This window comes from Diadema setosum, chromosome 7 (assembly GCF_964275005.1).
Source record: "Diadema setosum chromosome 7, eeDiaSeto1, whole genome shotgun sequence".
NCBI classification, from domain to species: Eukaryota; Metazoa; Echinodermata; class Echinoidea; order Diadematoida; family Diadematidae; genus Diadema; species Diadema setosum.
The window spans coordinates 3,965,636-3,982,928 of NC_092691.1; the positions used below are offsets into that span (position 1 = coordinate 3,965,636).

At 38.8% G+C, this 17,293-nt stretch overlaps 1 protein-coding gene across 1 annotated transcript in view; it reads left to right on the forward strand.

Annotated features, from left to right (window-relative positions):
- Positions 1 to 3,261: 3,261 nt before the first annotated feature.
- Positions 3,262 to 17,293, forward strand: part of LOC140230470 (uncharacterized) — a 70,751-nt gene continuing 56,719 nt past the window's right edge. Inside the window, exon 1 of the mRNA XM_072310625.1 lies at positions 3,262 to 3,733. Within this exon, the coding sequence (XP_072166726.1) occupies positions 3,262 to 3,733 (472 nt within the window). The remainder of the gene's footprint in view (positions 3,734 to 17,293) is intronic.

Consider the following 17,293-nt stretch of genomic DNA (forward strand, 5'->3'; position numbering starts at 1 on the left):
TCTTTTATATGATTGCTGTTCGGTAGAAAACGAGAAAGAGAAAGAAAGAAAGAAAATAAGAAACAAGAAAGAAAAAAGCGTCAAGAATATGTTGATGCCTGATCAACTACCAGTTAATGTTATTTCTCTTTGTATTTTTTGGGGGCGAAATTCAATGAATTATTTAAAGCACCTTTACTTTCCTATGTCTACAACTAGGGCAAAAAAGGTCTTTTACTTTATAATGTGATTAATTTCAATTTAGAATCAAGTCCTGAAACCATATCGAAGTTGAGATTGATATGAAACAAACCTTGAAAGTATTTATTGCGCTCAATTTGGTTTTAAAACTAGACTTAAGCTAGATAGACATGACAGAAGAGTAATACCAACTTCATCAGAGTCTGATCAAAATAAGAAAATATGGTATCTCAAATTTTTCAATTTTTTTCACAATCTGTAATATTAGCATCAACCACACGCTCGCACTGTTGATAAAGTTAGAACACCATTACTTTCCAAATCTTCCATGTATTACCGGTGTGCAATTCTTCGACAGATTTTTTTTTCTAACAGCAAAGCAATTAGAATAAGTAATCTATTATAAACATCAAAGTCAAATCTTTCAATAAAATGACAGGAATAGCTCTAAAATATAAAGGGTCTTCATAATCTAAGTCATAAAAAACAAAACAGTCTTATGTTGATGTTGGTATGTATAATAATTATTACGTTTGTGTACACAAGTCGAAAGAGATATGCCATGTGATGACGTCACAGAATCTCTCCATCTATTATCAGAGCACACTTTTTGTTCTCACCTCTATATTTTCTTTATTAGCAGCAAAGGTTGCTTGATTTTTTTTTATCGGTTTGTTGTTGTTGGTTTTTTTTTTTATCCGAGGGGACTACCATAAGCTGATCTTTTTAGGAGGTTTATCCATTTACACCAGTCTACTTGATTACAAATAATTTTTCTAATCTATAATGACTTTGGTTAGAGTTTATTACTTTATCGTAATTGTTGCAATTCACTTGCTGATGTAAATGTTTTAAATACTTTGTATTCAGACAATACGCTGTGGTGTATTTTTTGTGGGAAAAGGAAAATAAATAAAATGTGGGCGACTTTGAATTCTACAAATCTCCTATTTTAGATCCGATGTTAATGAAATTTTTTTCTTTTATTTTTCTGATTTAACTGTATTTATCAAAGTCTACTTGGACACGGTGGATGAATTGTGATTTAGATATCTATGCTAAAAGCTTATGTCTAGGTCAAACTTAGTTTCAAACTTTATGCTTCAAGGTGTTTAAACTTTCTTCTTCTTTTTTATTTCTCCACATCAATCTCTCATTCACTCTCATTCTCTCCCTCTCTCTTCCTCTTTCTGCCTGTCGGCCTGTCTGTCCGTCTAATAGTCGTTGGGTAAGGATACTTAATGTGTGTCTTGTATTTCAATCAAGATAAATTTTTTCATGCTTACTGGTTTGTTTAACACGACAAGGGTTGTTGTCAATGGTATTTCCAATGTTATGTATATATAGTTTGTGATCTTTCATGTCTTCCGTGCCTTGGAAGGACGCGAACAGGATATTGGAGTCTCCGATGTGCATCTGACGTCAGACAGACAACTAACATTAGATTTGGTAAGTTTTGATTTGATTTGATAATATTTTACACACCTGCATATTATGTTCCCTGAGAAAGCCCATACATTTATGCAATGTCAGAAGAATCACATTTTCATTTCTGTTTTTTTTTAGTTCATAATGAATTATTATGTTTCTGATTCAGCTGTGAATTGAAGTTCTACTATGCAACTCTCCTCTTGAAGGTTTAATACTTTATGTCTATTGGTGAATTGTCTCGTGATCTCTGTTAGTGGCCTGCTCATTTTCTCTTGATAAAGAAAACCATTGTCATGGAACTTTTGTACACGGAAAGCATAATTATTATGAAAGTATAGCTGTTATAAACGCTTTGAGATTACGGAGAGACACGAGACGTTGGAGTGGGGAGGGAGGGGGAGGCAGAACACAATCATCGTGATTGCCAAGCCGACTGTTGGTGAAAGGTTGTCAAGAGGGCGTGGCCACACGAGACACTGATTCACGCGATTGCTGGAAGTGTGACGAATGACACGCTTTGATGTTGACTGATGGTTCCGCTAAACGAGACACGATTGGTTGAAAGCGTGAGACAAGGAGCTAGGCTGCTCCACTTGCACCAAAGGGGGATCCAGGAACTATGTTGCTGAGCGTATATGGGTGACGAATACTGGCTGCGTACGAGCAAGGCAGCGTGCCACCACAGTAGCAATGTTGACATGGGTAAATACGTGACAAATTACCCGTGGCACATTGGGTACTGCCAGCTGTCGCTGAGAAGAGGGGCATTATGGTGTCCAGACACCTAAGCGCGCGCCTTACAACATTATTTCATATCCTTTATCTAATCATCTTATTTCCGAAAGATGCGTTACATTCAACTACACCTTTTATGTGACAGGAAGGTTAGTTGCATATAAATTGTCGACACCTTCAGATTAGCAGGACAAATGCGAGCTTGACGAGGCCAATCGCAACGCCTGCAGTTGTCAAAAAAAAAAAGAAGTTCTGCCTATCCGGATCCAGGTCATTAGCATTTACCAAGAGGGGCACGCAGTGAAGCACCGCAGAAACTTCCATTGAGGAGTGCAATAATCAAATTTGCTCTGGAATGTTGGCACTTCTCACCTGTTGAACTTCGCGTTATTCATTTATACCGCTCCTCGCCGTTACACATAGAACGTGCTGGAGTTCTTTCTGGAGTTCGTAATCGCGATGCGTTCATCTCTTCATTCTCTTCCCTCCTCATCCTCCCATCAACACGGGATCTGAAAAAAGGGGGCACTTTAAAGGAAAAAGAAGAAGAAGATCAAAACAAAACTCCTTTGCTTGTCAATCAGGCCGTTCTCTCTTCATCCGGTGGGTCAGCACACCAGAGGGGGCTGAATAAAGACGCGGACACGGCGTGTCACTTTCGAACTCAAATATTGACTCGACTTATTTGAAGTTTGTCTGACTTCTGGACGTCGTTAAACAAAGGCGTTGAAAAACGTTACTCATCACTTCCCTACGCCAATATTGTGAGGAGCGCTGTGTGAATGAAACCCGCCCGGAGTCCAAGGGAGCCACTGTGGTAGCACGTCCTGACATTCGACACCGCCATCGGGTGGGGTTGTTAGACTTTCTCACTCGGGTGGAGCTTATTCCGAGAGATCGTTTCGGGCCTTCACCATGTATCCATCAGGAATCCAAAGTTTATTCCCCGTTCTTGTTCTGTCCATTTTCGGATCTATCGCCATCACTCTAGGTGACTCAAGGCACAGTAGCGGTGGGCAAGGTGGAGATGGAGGAGGCAGCGGCACCACCGAGCTGGAGAAACTAGAGTTGACGGAGGAGGAGCTCTTACAGGACCTCGAGGATCTACACAGGATAGTTAGGCGTGGCACCGAGGACCTCACCCGCCTGAATTGTCCGCCCTGCGAACGGCTGCACTGCAGTCCCCGGAAGGCCTCCAAGCTCACCTGCAAGGGTGGAGTCACCTTGGGAGTGTGCAACTGTTGCCCGAGATGTGCCAAGATTGAAGGGGAGCGATGCGGCGGCAAGTGGAATTATCTTGGACGGTGCGACCAGGGTACGGAGTGCGTCCCAGATTCGGATCAAGGTCACGCGAACACGACGCCACAGGGAGTTTGCAGGAGAATAAGTAAGTGGGACTGATATACCCATCTTGAGTTTTTCACTCGATCGTCTCTTTCAGCTTTCCGGCTCACGAGTGTGCATCCCTATGTCTTTTTTATCTATTGGTTTGTGTTTCATGCGTGAAATAATCTGGCTCATGTCTGACTGGATTACTCGTTTTTTGTTTTTTGTTTTCAACTTTGATAATCACTGCACCACCGATATACTGTACTCCTGTAGTGAACTCCTGATTCCTATGTGTGATCTCAGTTTCCATGGCTACAGTCGTCCGTCTGTATGACATTCTTTTTGGTGCATTCTTTCTATCCTATTTCTATCTTAAGTTATTACCTCTTCTGTTATGAATGTTGTCATAACTTATCTGCAGTATAACTAAAACTATTGACATGAAGTAGTCAACCTTCAGATGTACGTTACGACCAGATTAAGGTATATGGGCCGGGTTGGTATGTCTACATTCTCAGTGTATTATTATATGGTGAAGCACTATAGCACCGTCTTGATAATATGCTTGAACCATCGGATTCTTTATGTACAGTGTTGTCCTACATACGGCGGAGTCTTTTAAGTATGTGTGTGTGTATGTGTGTGTGTGTGGTTGTGTGTTTATGGTTGTAGGGTGGTAAAGTTGTGGATGGAAGAATTTCGTAACGTGCGATATACCATGAGTTCACATACAGGCTCACCTCCCTGGTTTGATTGATTGATTGATTGATTGATTGATTGATTGATTGATTGATTGATTGCTTGACGGATGGATGGATGGATGGATTTTATTTCTGATCTTTTTTTTTTTCATACATAAATGTAATAAAAGTCAATTGGACGAACTAAGGAGGTACAATATTATTTTAATCTAACAGTTGAAACAGATAAATTATTAATTCAAATATCCAGCATTATTCCATTCAAATGCAAAATGAAAATGAGCAGTGGTTATTTTATGCATTTTATATATGCAAACATATAGGATCTCATGTACCTGCCGTTCAGAAGACAAATTAAGCAACTCTGAATATAACAAAAATACAAGAGACAATCATCACAATATAATTATTTTTAAAAAAAAACTTGACAAGGATAATGGCCTCAGAAATGATTGAACTTCCCTAGTTCATGACATGAAGTCCAATCGTATGTGTGTGTGTGTGTGTGTGTGGTATGTGTGTGTGTGTGGGATGTTCTTACACTACCCCAACCAGATTCGTAATCCTTTCTTCCGAGTAAGTGATAATAACATCGTCATTATCAGAGTATTTATCAGTAAAACTGTTTTAAGGTCGACGAAACTCGATAAGTTCTCGGATGTCATGGTATCTTTTAATTGGTCAAAAGATACGGGAAAATGATTTGTCTCTTTCTTACAATGTTAAGCGATGTTTATCAGTCGCACTGAAAATTGCATCGATTCAATTGCACATTACATTTTCGGTAGACGAGATATATAGTTCAGTAGTTCTTGCTCAAAATGCCGCTTAGACGCCGTTGGCATTTAAAAAGACATACCTAGAAAGTCGATGGAATGCCCCTTTCCAGGTCCAGTACATTTTATCAAGAGGCATTTTTTTTTTTACATGTTGCTGTGATAAAGGTAAAGAATTTCGGATAATTTGATACAAACTCTAGTACCAGATAATATGCTTCCCGCGCGAACGCATGTCGACACAGAGAGTGAGGGGCGGAGGGGAGGGGTAGGGCGTAGAACGTGAGAGAGAGAGGGAAGAAAGGAAAAGGGGAGAGGAGATCGTGTCCTAGTTTGGTTTTTGGTGGAATCTCTCCTGTAAGACCGGAAACACGTCCATGAGTTTGTGTTTAATCGAGGTTGGAAACTAAGGTCAAACGATACCATGAAATGCTGATCGTGTTCGACAACCAAATCTGAAAAACCTATCGAGTTCCGTCGACCTTAAAACATTTAATTCTGATAAGAGATAAGATTGTAGGAATGATAATGATAGTAAGATAAGCTTTTTTTTTTTCTCATCCTTCTGAGTCTTCGACGAGGAAGGTAGAGTCTATGTTTCATTTAGTCCGACGATACAAAACATAAATTCGTCAATTGAATGGACACACTGTCAGCAGAAGATCATGAATGTATAGATGGATGATTCGTTTACTTGTCTCAAGAATAAGAAACACACATGCTCACACAAAAACACGGAGTAACAAAAATCAAGCACATATATTACCGAGGATGCCCGCCAATACGGCGCTGCCTGTGCAGCGCCGTCAAGAAACTTCTCAACGAATCTTCTGAACATCCCATTTAAAGAATAAGGCAAATACTGATTTTTTCGTTGCCTATCTGAGCATGTTAAGCGAAGATGAAATAGAAACTACGAAATAGTTCATTTCATTTGTGCATTCCCAAGTGATGATTCCGTGTTAATATTTCAGGCCTCGTAATTAATTCATTAGTAACTCGCAACGTGAGCAATATCTCGTCACGGGATTGGTTGTCACGCGGCCTTGCTTTAATCGCCAAATTTCCTGCTTTCTAACGAATCCAAAGTTTTTGACATCTCATCTAATTCTATCTGATTCTAATCTCTGTCATTGCGAGATCAGTCGATTAGATTTCATTTGATGATATTCGTCTCCCTGTACGTAACGTAGGCTTATCTTGCATGATAATAGCACGAGAGAACTGATGTATTCGCCACACGTCAAGCTCCTGTCTTGCTAGGTCTGCCTAGATTAGAAATCTGCCAAGTTGGTATCATGCCTGGCTTGGCGAGAATACGAGAACACTCAAACACGATTGGAACTTTTAACTTGCGGGAGCCGATGTGGCCCAGTGGATATGACCGCACATTATCAGTTGTGAAGTCCGTGGTTCGAGTCTCTTGCAGTCACTACGGCGGCGGTAAGGCCCTTTTGATGGAGATACTAATTTAAAGCCATGTGTCCTGCATGAGGTGGTTTGTTCAATTCAATTCAGTTCAATTAATTTATTTTCATTCTCATTTTTCTTCCAACAAAACATAACACAAACATTGACAGAGTGAATCAGGAATAGGCACATACTACTAGTAGAATGTGTGAAAGATAAACGATGTGCGAATGATATTAATGATAGTTAACAAATAGAGATTCATATTGTAAAATAAATCTATACACAAACACATATGCACACAACCGCACGCACACACACAGACACACACACACAGACAGACCCACACACACTCACTCGTGTTCAGAGTATATGACATCAAGATAGTGAATGGATTATTTGTTTTCTAAGAAAAGAAAAGAGACTTTGCTTCTTCAAATTTTGCGTGAGCGTTACGCGAATATCCTCATTGTGCGCATCATCATCACGTTTGGTATAACATGCGTTTCACACTGCATGGCAGGGTGAATCAAATAAGATGAGTGCTAAAATTAGCGTGTGAAAACGGTAGAAGATGGAACTTCAAAGATAGATTTTAATGACGAACGATGATACTGGAAGACAAGAATTTGATGCATTTCTGCCATTACATAATTCAAGACACTGTCAAAGGTCTTCACCCCAATGATGTTGAAATGTTTACTGGAAATCGAGGATTCATAAAACATGTCTACATTATATGTATCAACGCTAAAAAAAAAAAAACACACACACACAAACAAGCAAATTAGAACGAACACGGTATTCATTGAGTTATAACATGCCCGCTTTCGTCACTTAAAGTCACTGATAACAATAATGATTGTTTGCGTTTCCGACATGTTCAGCAAACTTGGATGATAGCTCCCAATCGCTGACTGAGAACCCTCGATATTTTGAGGAAAGCATACCTGGAGAAGAATCATGTGAGAGACGATCAGAGAACCAAACTCGTCAGATTGATCTGCGAGAGAGAAGAGGACAAGCTTTTAAAAAGTCGCGACAGTGTGAATGTCAGAGAATGTCATTTAACACGTCATCCGATGAGTATAGTACTAACAAGGTGCCTTGATCACGTGGGTGTGATGTCACTTTCGTAGAATGCCGAAAAGTCCCCCCCCCCCCCCCGCCCTTTTGGAAACAAAGGGAAGTAGAATACGGCATATATGTGACAAGTAAAGTTGGGTTTTTTACTTGTTTTGGGGTTTTTTACTTGTTTTTTGTTTTGTTTTTCTTCTTTTTTGTTTAGGGTGGAAGGAGTTAGTGGATTGTTGTTGTTTTTTTTTTTTAATTTGTCCTTTATACTTCCTAATTTTCCTCTCAGATAACTTTTGATGGGCGCTTCTAGTGCGATCAAAAAAAAAATTGTTCTGGTGCATTTTTAGGTAAGAAGCTCGATATAGAATACACTAGCCTAACTTTCAGACTGTAAACTTGCTTTCCTCCCACGCAGCAATTCAAAGTGTATATGAATTGATCTTACGTTAGACTTACGTTATACGTTTCATTCCCCTTATGCACATGATTGGAAAGTCAATCCAGATTTTCTGACGTCTAATGCACGTCATGCAGTCCCTGCACCCAGGCTAGTAAGTGTTAAAATAACAACCCACTGTATGAAAGGTAAGCTAAGAGAAGTGTGCACTTGAGTCACACGATGTGAAATGGTTTTAGCCTTGTGATAATTAGATCATGGAGGAATAGACATGTAAAACTCAATTGTCAATCTGCCCCAACAGACAAGCGTCATTCACAACATGAAGGGGCCCAGTGATGACGTATCACTTTTTCTTTCTTATTTCGTCATGATATCAGATGTTAAGAACCATGATCCAGTTTTATCCAGCAATGGAGAGTGAGGACATGCCCTACCGCCCACATACAACTTAAGCATAGTACAAACGGATTCTAGTAAGATAACAATAAAGACACTCAAAAAATGAAAAACCTCGACACCTTACGACGCCATTCGAAACCATGAGTTATCGAGGAATTTCTTCTGGGTCGGGGAAAGGGGGATGGGGTATGCTCCTTGACGCCACCAAGAGCGTTGAGTCAAACCCTGCCTCCTCTTCCCCCTTTGGCCCAGCTAGCCTCCAACATACGGCCCCTGTGTTAATACCTGTTCCCCCGATTCACGACGCCCGGAAGTGATATGAACTTTATAGCATGACGTCACACCGCTTGGGGACCTTGATTTCTGCAGGTCCAATAAGTCCAATTCTACGCCATGTCCGCGAAACGAGGTCAACGTAGCACCTAAAACAGTTTAATTATGAAATTCGAAAGTTTCACGTATAGTAGATCAGCAAGCACTACGCATGGCGGTTACGGTCACGGTTTCCCAGTTTATTAGTAATATCTCACTGACAGACACATAAATCGTCGCTAAGTCTTTTTCACATGAAATAACACAAGAAAATAACATCGTCCACACAATTTTACCATGTTTTTGAATAACATAAGAGCGAGTGTTTTCCTCCTTTTTATGAGGGGGAGGGGGTGGTATTGCAATGTGATCGACCAAAAACATGTTTTTATAAATGCAGACATAGTTTTATACACGATGATAGTGAATTTGTGAGTTAATGACGCCATCACCTCAATTAATGTGTGCCGTGGTTATGACTTATGACAATTTTTATTAAACTTTACAATCTTGTTTGTCTAATTTTACCCTGTTACATTCAATTAGAATACGTTGTGGATTACCACTTTAGATATATTGCTCTGATAATTGCATCAACACATTTTTGTTTTTCGTTGCCCAAATGAAGGCAAAATGACTAGATGAAAAAAGGCAACAGAAAAGGCCACACCAGTCCTGTCCGATCTATTTTAATAAAACTAGATTGTAATAGCAAAAGAAATCTTAAAAACCTCGAATGCGTGTATGAAAGTCTACGTATCACCTCTTAACATTGTCTTAGTTCATACATTATAGCAACACTACACACACAACTTATCTTGACTGAAAACCTATGAATAAAAAGCATGAGAGTGCACGAAAAGGGCGAAAGCAGTTCTATACGGAAAGAAGGAAAAATACAACTGTGCGAGTACAGCGACGCAATGCTCCGAAGAAGATTTCATATTAATCAATAATAGCGTAATCAGGCCTGGGGGAAAGGAGGAAAACATGTCAGCCAGCCAATTAGACGTTAAGAAAAGAAACCAACGAACTTTTTTCGCTCCTCCGAGCAGCTGGATCGATGCAATCTAATGCCTGTTTTCGCTGGGTTTGACTCTTATAGAGGCGGTGTTTTCCCCGCCGAATCCTAATATAGTCACAGTCAGGGGGTGGAGCATTGATTTTTTGTCATTACTTTCTGCATGACACGCGTTGTAAACCTGTGTTACGCCGCAACTGGCAAATCTCTGTTCTAAATGCGGGTACGCCAATTTTCCGCCAGAAGACGCACCACTTTAACAGGAGGCGCCCCACTTTAAAAGGAGGTGCCCCTACATGTGTTTGAGAAGGTGAGCCCGCCTTGTTTTGAAGAGCATCTTAATGAAATTAAAAATCCAAGAAAAGGGAATATCTCGGTTCTGTAGTATGAAGGAAAGGAGCATTACTTGATAGCATTCAGAATCTTCAGCCTATCACTTCATAGTGTCGTAATTGGTGATAACTCGATGTAACCTCAAAGGTCAACGGCTTGACACGACGTTATCATGAATAAGTCAGTCTCTCGTGTCGGTTGCATGACGTCACAACTTCTAAATGACTAGCTCTAATAGGAGATGAGTTCACAAACTTATAAAACTGACCCCCTTTTCATGCCATTTCCGATGAGGCAGTATCAGAACTTGATGAGTTTGACATTTTAAGTGTAAGTTACGCAATCCATATGGGCACCGTTTTATGAACAATCGATACACAATATGTCAATTCCTTTCAGTTCGAACAGCAGGTTTCCTGTTAGCCCCACAGTGAACAGCCATCAAAAAGTATCCAAATAATTAGCGTGTCACGAAATTGCTGTCATAATGTGTGGTAGAATATAAAATGTGCATCTTTGTCTTTTAGTCGCGTGCAGACGCAAACGCAAGCCTTTGGCGTATGCAGCGGGGTGGGGGTGATGGGTGCGGAGACGTTATCACCATTGGTTGACTAGTGGACAGTACCTCAAATAGTAACAAGCATGCTAATGAACGTTAAGCAAACAATGTGTATTTGCTCTCTGTCTTACATATCCGTGAAAAGAGGAAGAACTTCGAAAGTAAAAGGGTGGCAAGAAAAGATGAATGAAGTATAGAAAAACTAAGACATTAAAGTGCCCTCTCCTTAGCCACCCATGTGATTTCAGGAAATGGGTTGACCGTACAATTAGACAGATTTCAATCTCTCTTCTTATGCAAAGGATGGGATGGAAGGTGAGAGGAAATGGGTAAAAGAGGCTGAAGTCGAACCTGAGGGTAGCAACCAAAACTTGCTAATCATCTTGGGAGTCAAGGAGAGAGAAAACGACTTCTTCCAGTAGCTTCAAAGAATGTTTACTCAAACGAAAACGTTGACTCGATGAAGAGCAGAAGGTGCAGCGACAGAGAAGAGATCGAGAGTTCGAATCCTGTCTGACACGTCCACCCAAATCCTTGGTCTGTAAATGGATGCCTGGCAATACTAAGGTAATAAGAATGGCAGGATCCCCTGAAGTGGTAACAGTGAAGAGGTTCCCCACGGGAAATGAGACCATTATATTCTCTTGATTCTTAATGTAATCATTATCAATATCACAGTAAAACTTAAAGCGAGTGAGGTCAGCGCAACGGTGCACCGCTTTAATGCCAATGGATGAACGTACATGGTATCCTATTGGCATTTTTGAATGACTTCAAAGGTAATATGATTGTGACCGTTAATAGCGAACCGTTATTCTCTTCAAGTTCACAATTTTTCTATCACTCTAATAAAGATATGTTATGTAAGATATCATGTTCTTACCTATATTCTTGACAAAACATGCCAAGATGTTCCTGCAAACTCATGTTTGTGATCACTGATTGGCAATCAATTTGTTAAGAAAGGAAATGACGAAAACTTCGCAAGAGATCTTCGGTCACATGACCATCGAGGTCGTTTTTAAACACTTATCATTATGCCTGGGTGTAGTAGGGTATATCAAATGATATACGGAAGAGTCAAACTACGTGTATGCCTTTTCTCGGTATTGCGCTTATCACCTGTCAGAAAAGAACAGCCGTATTCAAAACAACTTCCTCTATGAGCTAATGTATCCTTGAAAATCTATCATCATTTTGCTCCAGAAAGAAAAAGAAAAAAAAAAAGGAAGGAAATAAACAAAGTAACAAACATAGCTGGTAATAGATACGGATTACATGGATTAGGCACTTGATTTACAACTCTGACCAATTTGGAAGTAATACTGTAGCAACTATAAGAACTCGATTAGTAATGGTTTTTAACTTTATTCTTGACTGCTTCTTCTATAAGGGTTTTGCCATCATTCTTATCCTTTTTGGGCATCCAAATGAACAGAGAGGGATAGCTTGGGTATAATGCTCAGTCTAAGGATTTACGCACCTATAACATGAATTCAACTCATTTATTGCTGTGATTTGTCTGCGGAACACTTACTAAAATTGCTCTCTTATTGATAATCTGCAATAATATGGCCCTTTAATATAAAAACTGTGTGACTCGACATGACGGAAATGCAATGTGACATGAAAGGAGGATGAAGCCAAAATTAGTTATTTTACTATGTGGGTTGAGTGAGTGCAGAATATTTCATTAAAAGGTAAAGGACAATTGTACGATCTGTTCAAAAGTCAAGAAATTAATAGTCTCGGTAATACCATCGCTGGATAAGAAGATTTCAATTCGTGTTGTCACAGTAGGAAAACAATATAAAGAAAATGTCAAGAGAATTTTACATTATGTATTGTCATTTTTAGTGTAATGAGAAAAAAAAATGACTTACCTCTTTTAGAAGGCATTAGGAATGACATTACATTTAGTGCATGTCACTAGCAAGAGGAAGGAATGTAGTGTACTTTTCATTAAAAAGTAGAATTTTGTGAAATTTTATATACATTTTCCTCATATCGCAGGCATACTGTGACATCACGATTTGGTCTAGTCCTCAAACCTTATCAAACTTCCTCAAACTTCACTGATGTGCTCTGTGGATATTTCTGCATTAACTCAATTCACATATATATTCGCATTTCATCCCCTTGAAAGCAAGCGACTCTATTCTACATTTAAGTGAACAGTCATGCTAACAAGTCCGTTTAAGGCGGTTAGTGAAAGAGCTGCATTAGAAGTTGGGCTATTTGATTATGGCCATGGGATAGGTTCAGTGTCACGCAAGCCATCCTGATCTTAACTACTGACAAAGTTTCATGAAATTTCAAAGATGAAGTTAGTGCATCTGTGGAGCTATACTATCTCTCGCTGTGATGATCGATTACACATACTTAGACTGGTTGCATATGAACTACAAGGCAGAGTGCTCGACACTTGTTCTGGATACTTGCGTGTTGGCAACTGGTTATACAGTTGGCTTTTGACGACGAACAAAAGCGAGTTGATCCAGGTCAAACAAACAACAAATTGGAACTGGATGACAGTGGTAACAGGTGGGGCGGAAATAAAACCTAAATGTTTTTATATTTTTTGACAATATGATTATTTCGCATGTAAATGAATCTCTCAACACACACAGACACACACACACGCTCTCTCTCAGAAACCTAAATCAGCCATGCATCTGCATGCATGTTGATAAGCAAAACGAACGTACAAAATATATCATTCAATTGATCTACATCTAAACTATTGTTAGAAATCTTTTCGGACCAGTTCCAGGGTAAGATGATAGATTACGACAAAAATTTTGTTTTGTTTTGTTTTGTTTTTGTTTTTGATTTTTTTTGGGGGGAAGAAAAAAAATCAAATGGGTCTCTGTGTAAAGGATATGTGCAACATGAAACTATGGTGTAAAGTAATCGGAATTACTTACGGCTGTTGTAATTCTATGCAAATGAATTGAAGTGAATTGCAATAACTGTTATTTGCATGTGAACATTCTAATCGCCACGAGAACATTATATGATTGATACGTAGCATAATAACCTTACAGCGAAAAGACGTTTAAAAACTAATATATATATATATGTATATATATATATATATATATATATATATATACGTATATATATATATCCTTTTCCGAAAAGGAGGAACAGTAGGAGGAATAATGATGTCAAAGTTACGCACCGATTTCTCCTTCCTTGCGCGTATCTCACATATATATACGTATATATATATATATATATATATATATATATATATACTATATGATTTTTCTATCGACTGCACTAGCCAAAAAGTATGCTTTCTTTTCTGACCACTCAGTGAAGAAATTCAATCTTTACCACAAACAGACACACAAATAAACAAACAAACTGAATAACAAACCAAACAGAGATTTGTTATCCATTTAACGCCGATCCATCATTAATCGTATAATACGATCGCTGCGGAAGGTTTTGGCAACGTTTCAAATTGATTCCTCTTTCCTGCTTCACTATTTTGGATATGGCTTGGCTTGGCAGAGAACAGTGACAGGCGGAGGGCACTGTAATACGGTCAGTGCGTCCCACCCTCTTCTTCCTACTCGCCCCCCCCCCCCCCCCCCCCCACCCACCGGCTTTAATGGAGGGGTGGAGCAGGGGTGTGGATTAATGACGCAGCAGTCAAGCGCATTCAGGAAGCTCCTTAATTTCAATCAGCCCCAATTACTACACCCCACGGACATCATGCATTGCATACAAACATGTTTACTGCTTCCTAATATTATCGTTTGCTCAATGAAGCAGCGTATTTAATACTTCCTCCAAGAAGGCATGACCCCATGATGGCACCACTGTGTCTAACTGACGTGACATCTTTACCCTGAATATTTAGTACTCTTTAGCGGCAGAAGTAACCGAAACATAACTTCCTGTGTTTAATGAATTACCGATTCCTCTCCTTTTTGCCAATCAGGAATGAAACAGTTATTATTCAATAATTATCATGATGCAGGCATAATATCAATAGAATTATACGCATTATAAAAAAAAAAAAACACCTTTATCATTGTACAGGTTTTGTTTTGTTTTTTGTTTTTTAATTCGAAAGACAAGCATCTGTGGGAGTGTGTTAATTGTAGATGCATATGTCAACACAAGCAAAATGTAAAAGTTCGATAATCTCTTTGACGTTCTCATTAATTTTATATCTTCACGACGATTCATTGTATGAAGCCTTTTGTCTATCTCTGTGTGTTCTTTCAAGTTTGTTTAATTATCAGATATCTAATTACAAATACATGATACATATCTATCCATAGATATAGACGTATGTTATAAATTATCATTGCACATTATAACTATTTCCTTCCTGCCATTTTTTCAGTAAGAAAAAGATATCAATACTTATAGTTCGAAAAAAAATAATTTGAGGGCAGAATTATACTTGTACTGCCCTATTAGAATAAACTGGACAAGATTATGTAGCCGAGTCAATCACGAGTGAATCTAAAAGAGTGAATGTATCAGGTGGATGTAGAGGAGATATCAGTATAAAGGGATAATGTATCAAGCGTACTCCTACGGAATTAAAACCAGTAGATCCTATTTAATATAAAAGAAAATACTTTTTATAATGAGACAACGGGATCACACCCCTATCATTCAAAGAACATGACAACTGCGTGAAGAAAGAGAAGCAAAATAATACCACGACTGAAAGCTGCGTGGAGGAATCCTCAGATGAAAAACTGTATCTATACACCGAAGATTTGTGTTCTTGGTGTTGGCACGAAATATTGATATTGTAAATCGATCACATTTATGATGTCGCGGAGCTGTCGTGGTTCAGTGGACATGGTGGATATCTCAATCAAGAGATCCCTGGTTCAAGTCCCTGCATGGCTGCAGCCGTTATGCCCCTGGGAAACGTACTTAAGTCCCCCTCTAAGCCCCTCGGAGGCCGTCGGTTGCGCGGTAAAACATCAACAATTTTTTTTCTTAGGGGCCGTATTATAAAACAATTCAATTTAATTCAATGTTTCCTTCCAGTTTTTGCTATTGTATCGAGATAGCAGTCACTAAAACACAAAGTCACGTCAAGCCTTGTTGAGCCATTATTAAGATGCGGAGTTGCTGCTGAAAGGCTCTGTTATAGGTTTTGCAAATAGGAATCCATGCTATTGTAAGATGATTTAACCGGTTGGGCGGAGACAAAAACATTTAAGGTTATTCCCAAACTGTCGGAATTAAAATAGTCGGGTGGAAATTCACCTGGCAAAAGCATGCATGTGCAACAGTGACGAAGCATAATCCCACTGGCTATTTTCATTATCGGCATGCGGAAATTAGATTAATGACTTTCTTGTCCAAAGAAAAACATTTGTTGTTCTGCGTTATCCTTTCCATATTAGATTATTTCCTCCAAATAGCCAGATCAAGGGTTTTCGGATTTCTGTTTTCTCCAGAGGTTCGTGATTAATCTATTCTCATGACTATAAACGTTCATTGAAAAAAAAAATATTGACGAAAGCAAATCTTTGTAGGAGCAGCGTTCGCTAATCTTTAATCAATGTTTAATTGATCACCTTAGAGTATCAAAACGCTGAACAAAGAGATCTGAACAGTGACGAAAACATGTGAAATCATACAAGATGCAGAAAAAGGACTCAATTCTAAGTAATCTAAACCAGTGGTTAATTGACACTATGATCTGTTCATCTCATTGAGACTAGGACGTAATATGATTTTCAAGCAACCATTTTTTCGTACATCTTTTTCTTTGCACGTGTTTGTATTACATTCAGAAACATATTTCATGCAAGATATCTGTCAATTTGAGCTACCGTGTTGTCGTTATTTTTCGTTGCTTGTTTAAGGCTTCCAAGAATATGTTTACCTTATTGGTGGTGACAGAATTCGGACGTGGTTTCCGTCTTTACTCCGCCGGCCTGCGACTAAAAAGACCTATTTGTTTCTCTCCTCAAGTCGTGGCGCGTCTTTAGGCAAACACTTGAGGAGGGGGCTTCTTGGAATGGGAATGGATGCCTTCCCAAATGCGAATGCGCGCTTCTAAGCCCGGCGGAATTGAATCAAAGAGCTACCAGGCTTGCAATTCATTTTTCATCACTACACTCGCAACGACCTTCAAACGGTCAAATTCACCAGCCAAAATATTTTTTTCTGGAAAATATGCTCCAAAATCGAAAATGCAAGATAATACAAAATGAAAATAACAGCATATATATATATATATATATATATATATATATATATATATATTCATTTTATGGGTATCCATTGTTGGGTAGGAGAATATTTCAAAATAAGGAATAATCATAAGAGAATTAAAACTTCGACTGAAAAAATAAAGTTTTTAAAGTTTAATTGCCGCTTGGGATTCAATAGGATCCCTTTCACTGAGGTCTTCGGTCTTCGGGAGCTCTTAATACGCAATCACAACAGTCATAATTTTAGGGAGATATGTAATCATTTTTGATAAATCCCATGATTATGATTAATGGCGTTTTAACGTGGACTTCAAGGCGCAGTCATATACGTCGAATCAACAAGCAGACATCCTCCTCTATGAAATACATTTAATTATTTTTACTCTCCTGTTATTTGTGGTAAAGGCGACTTTGAAATACA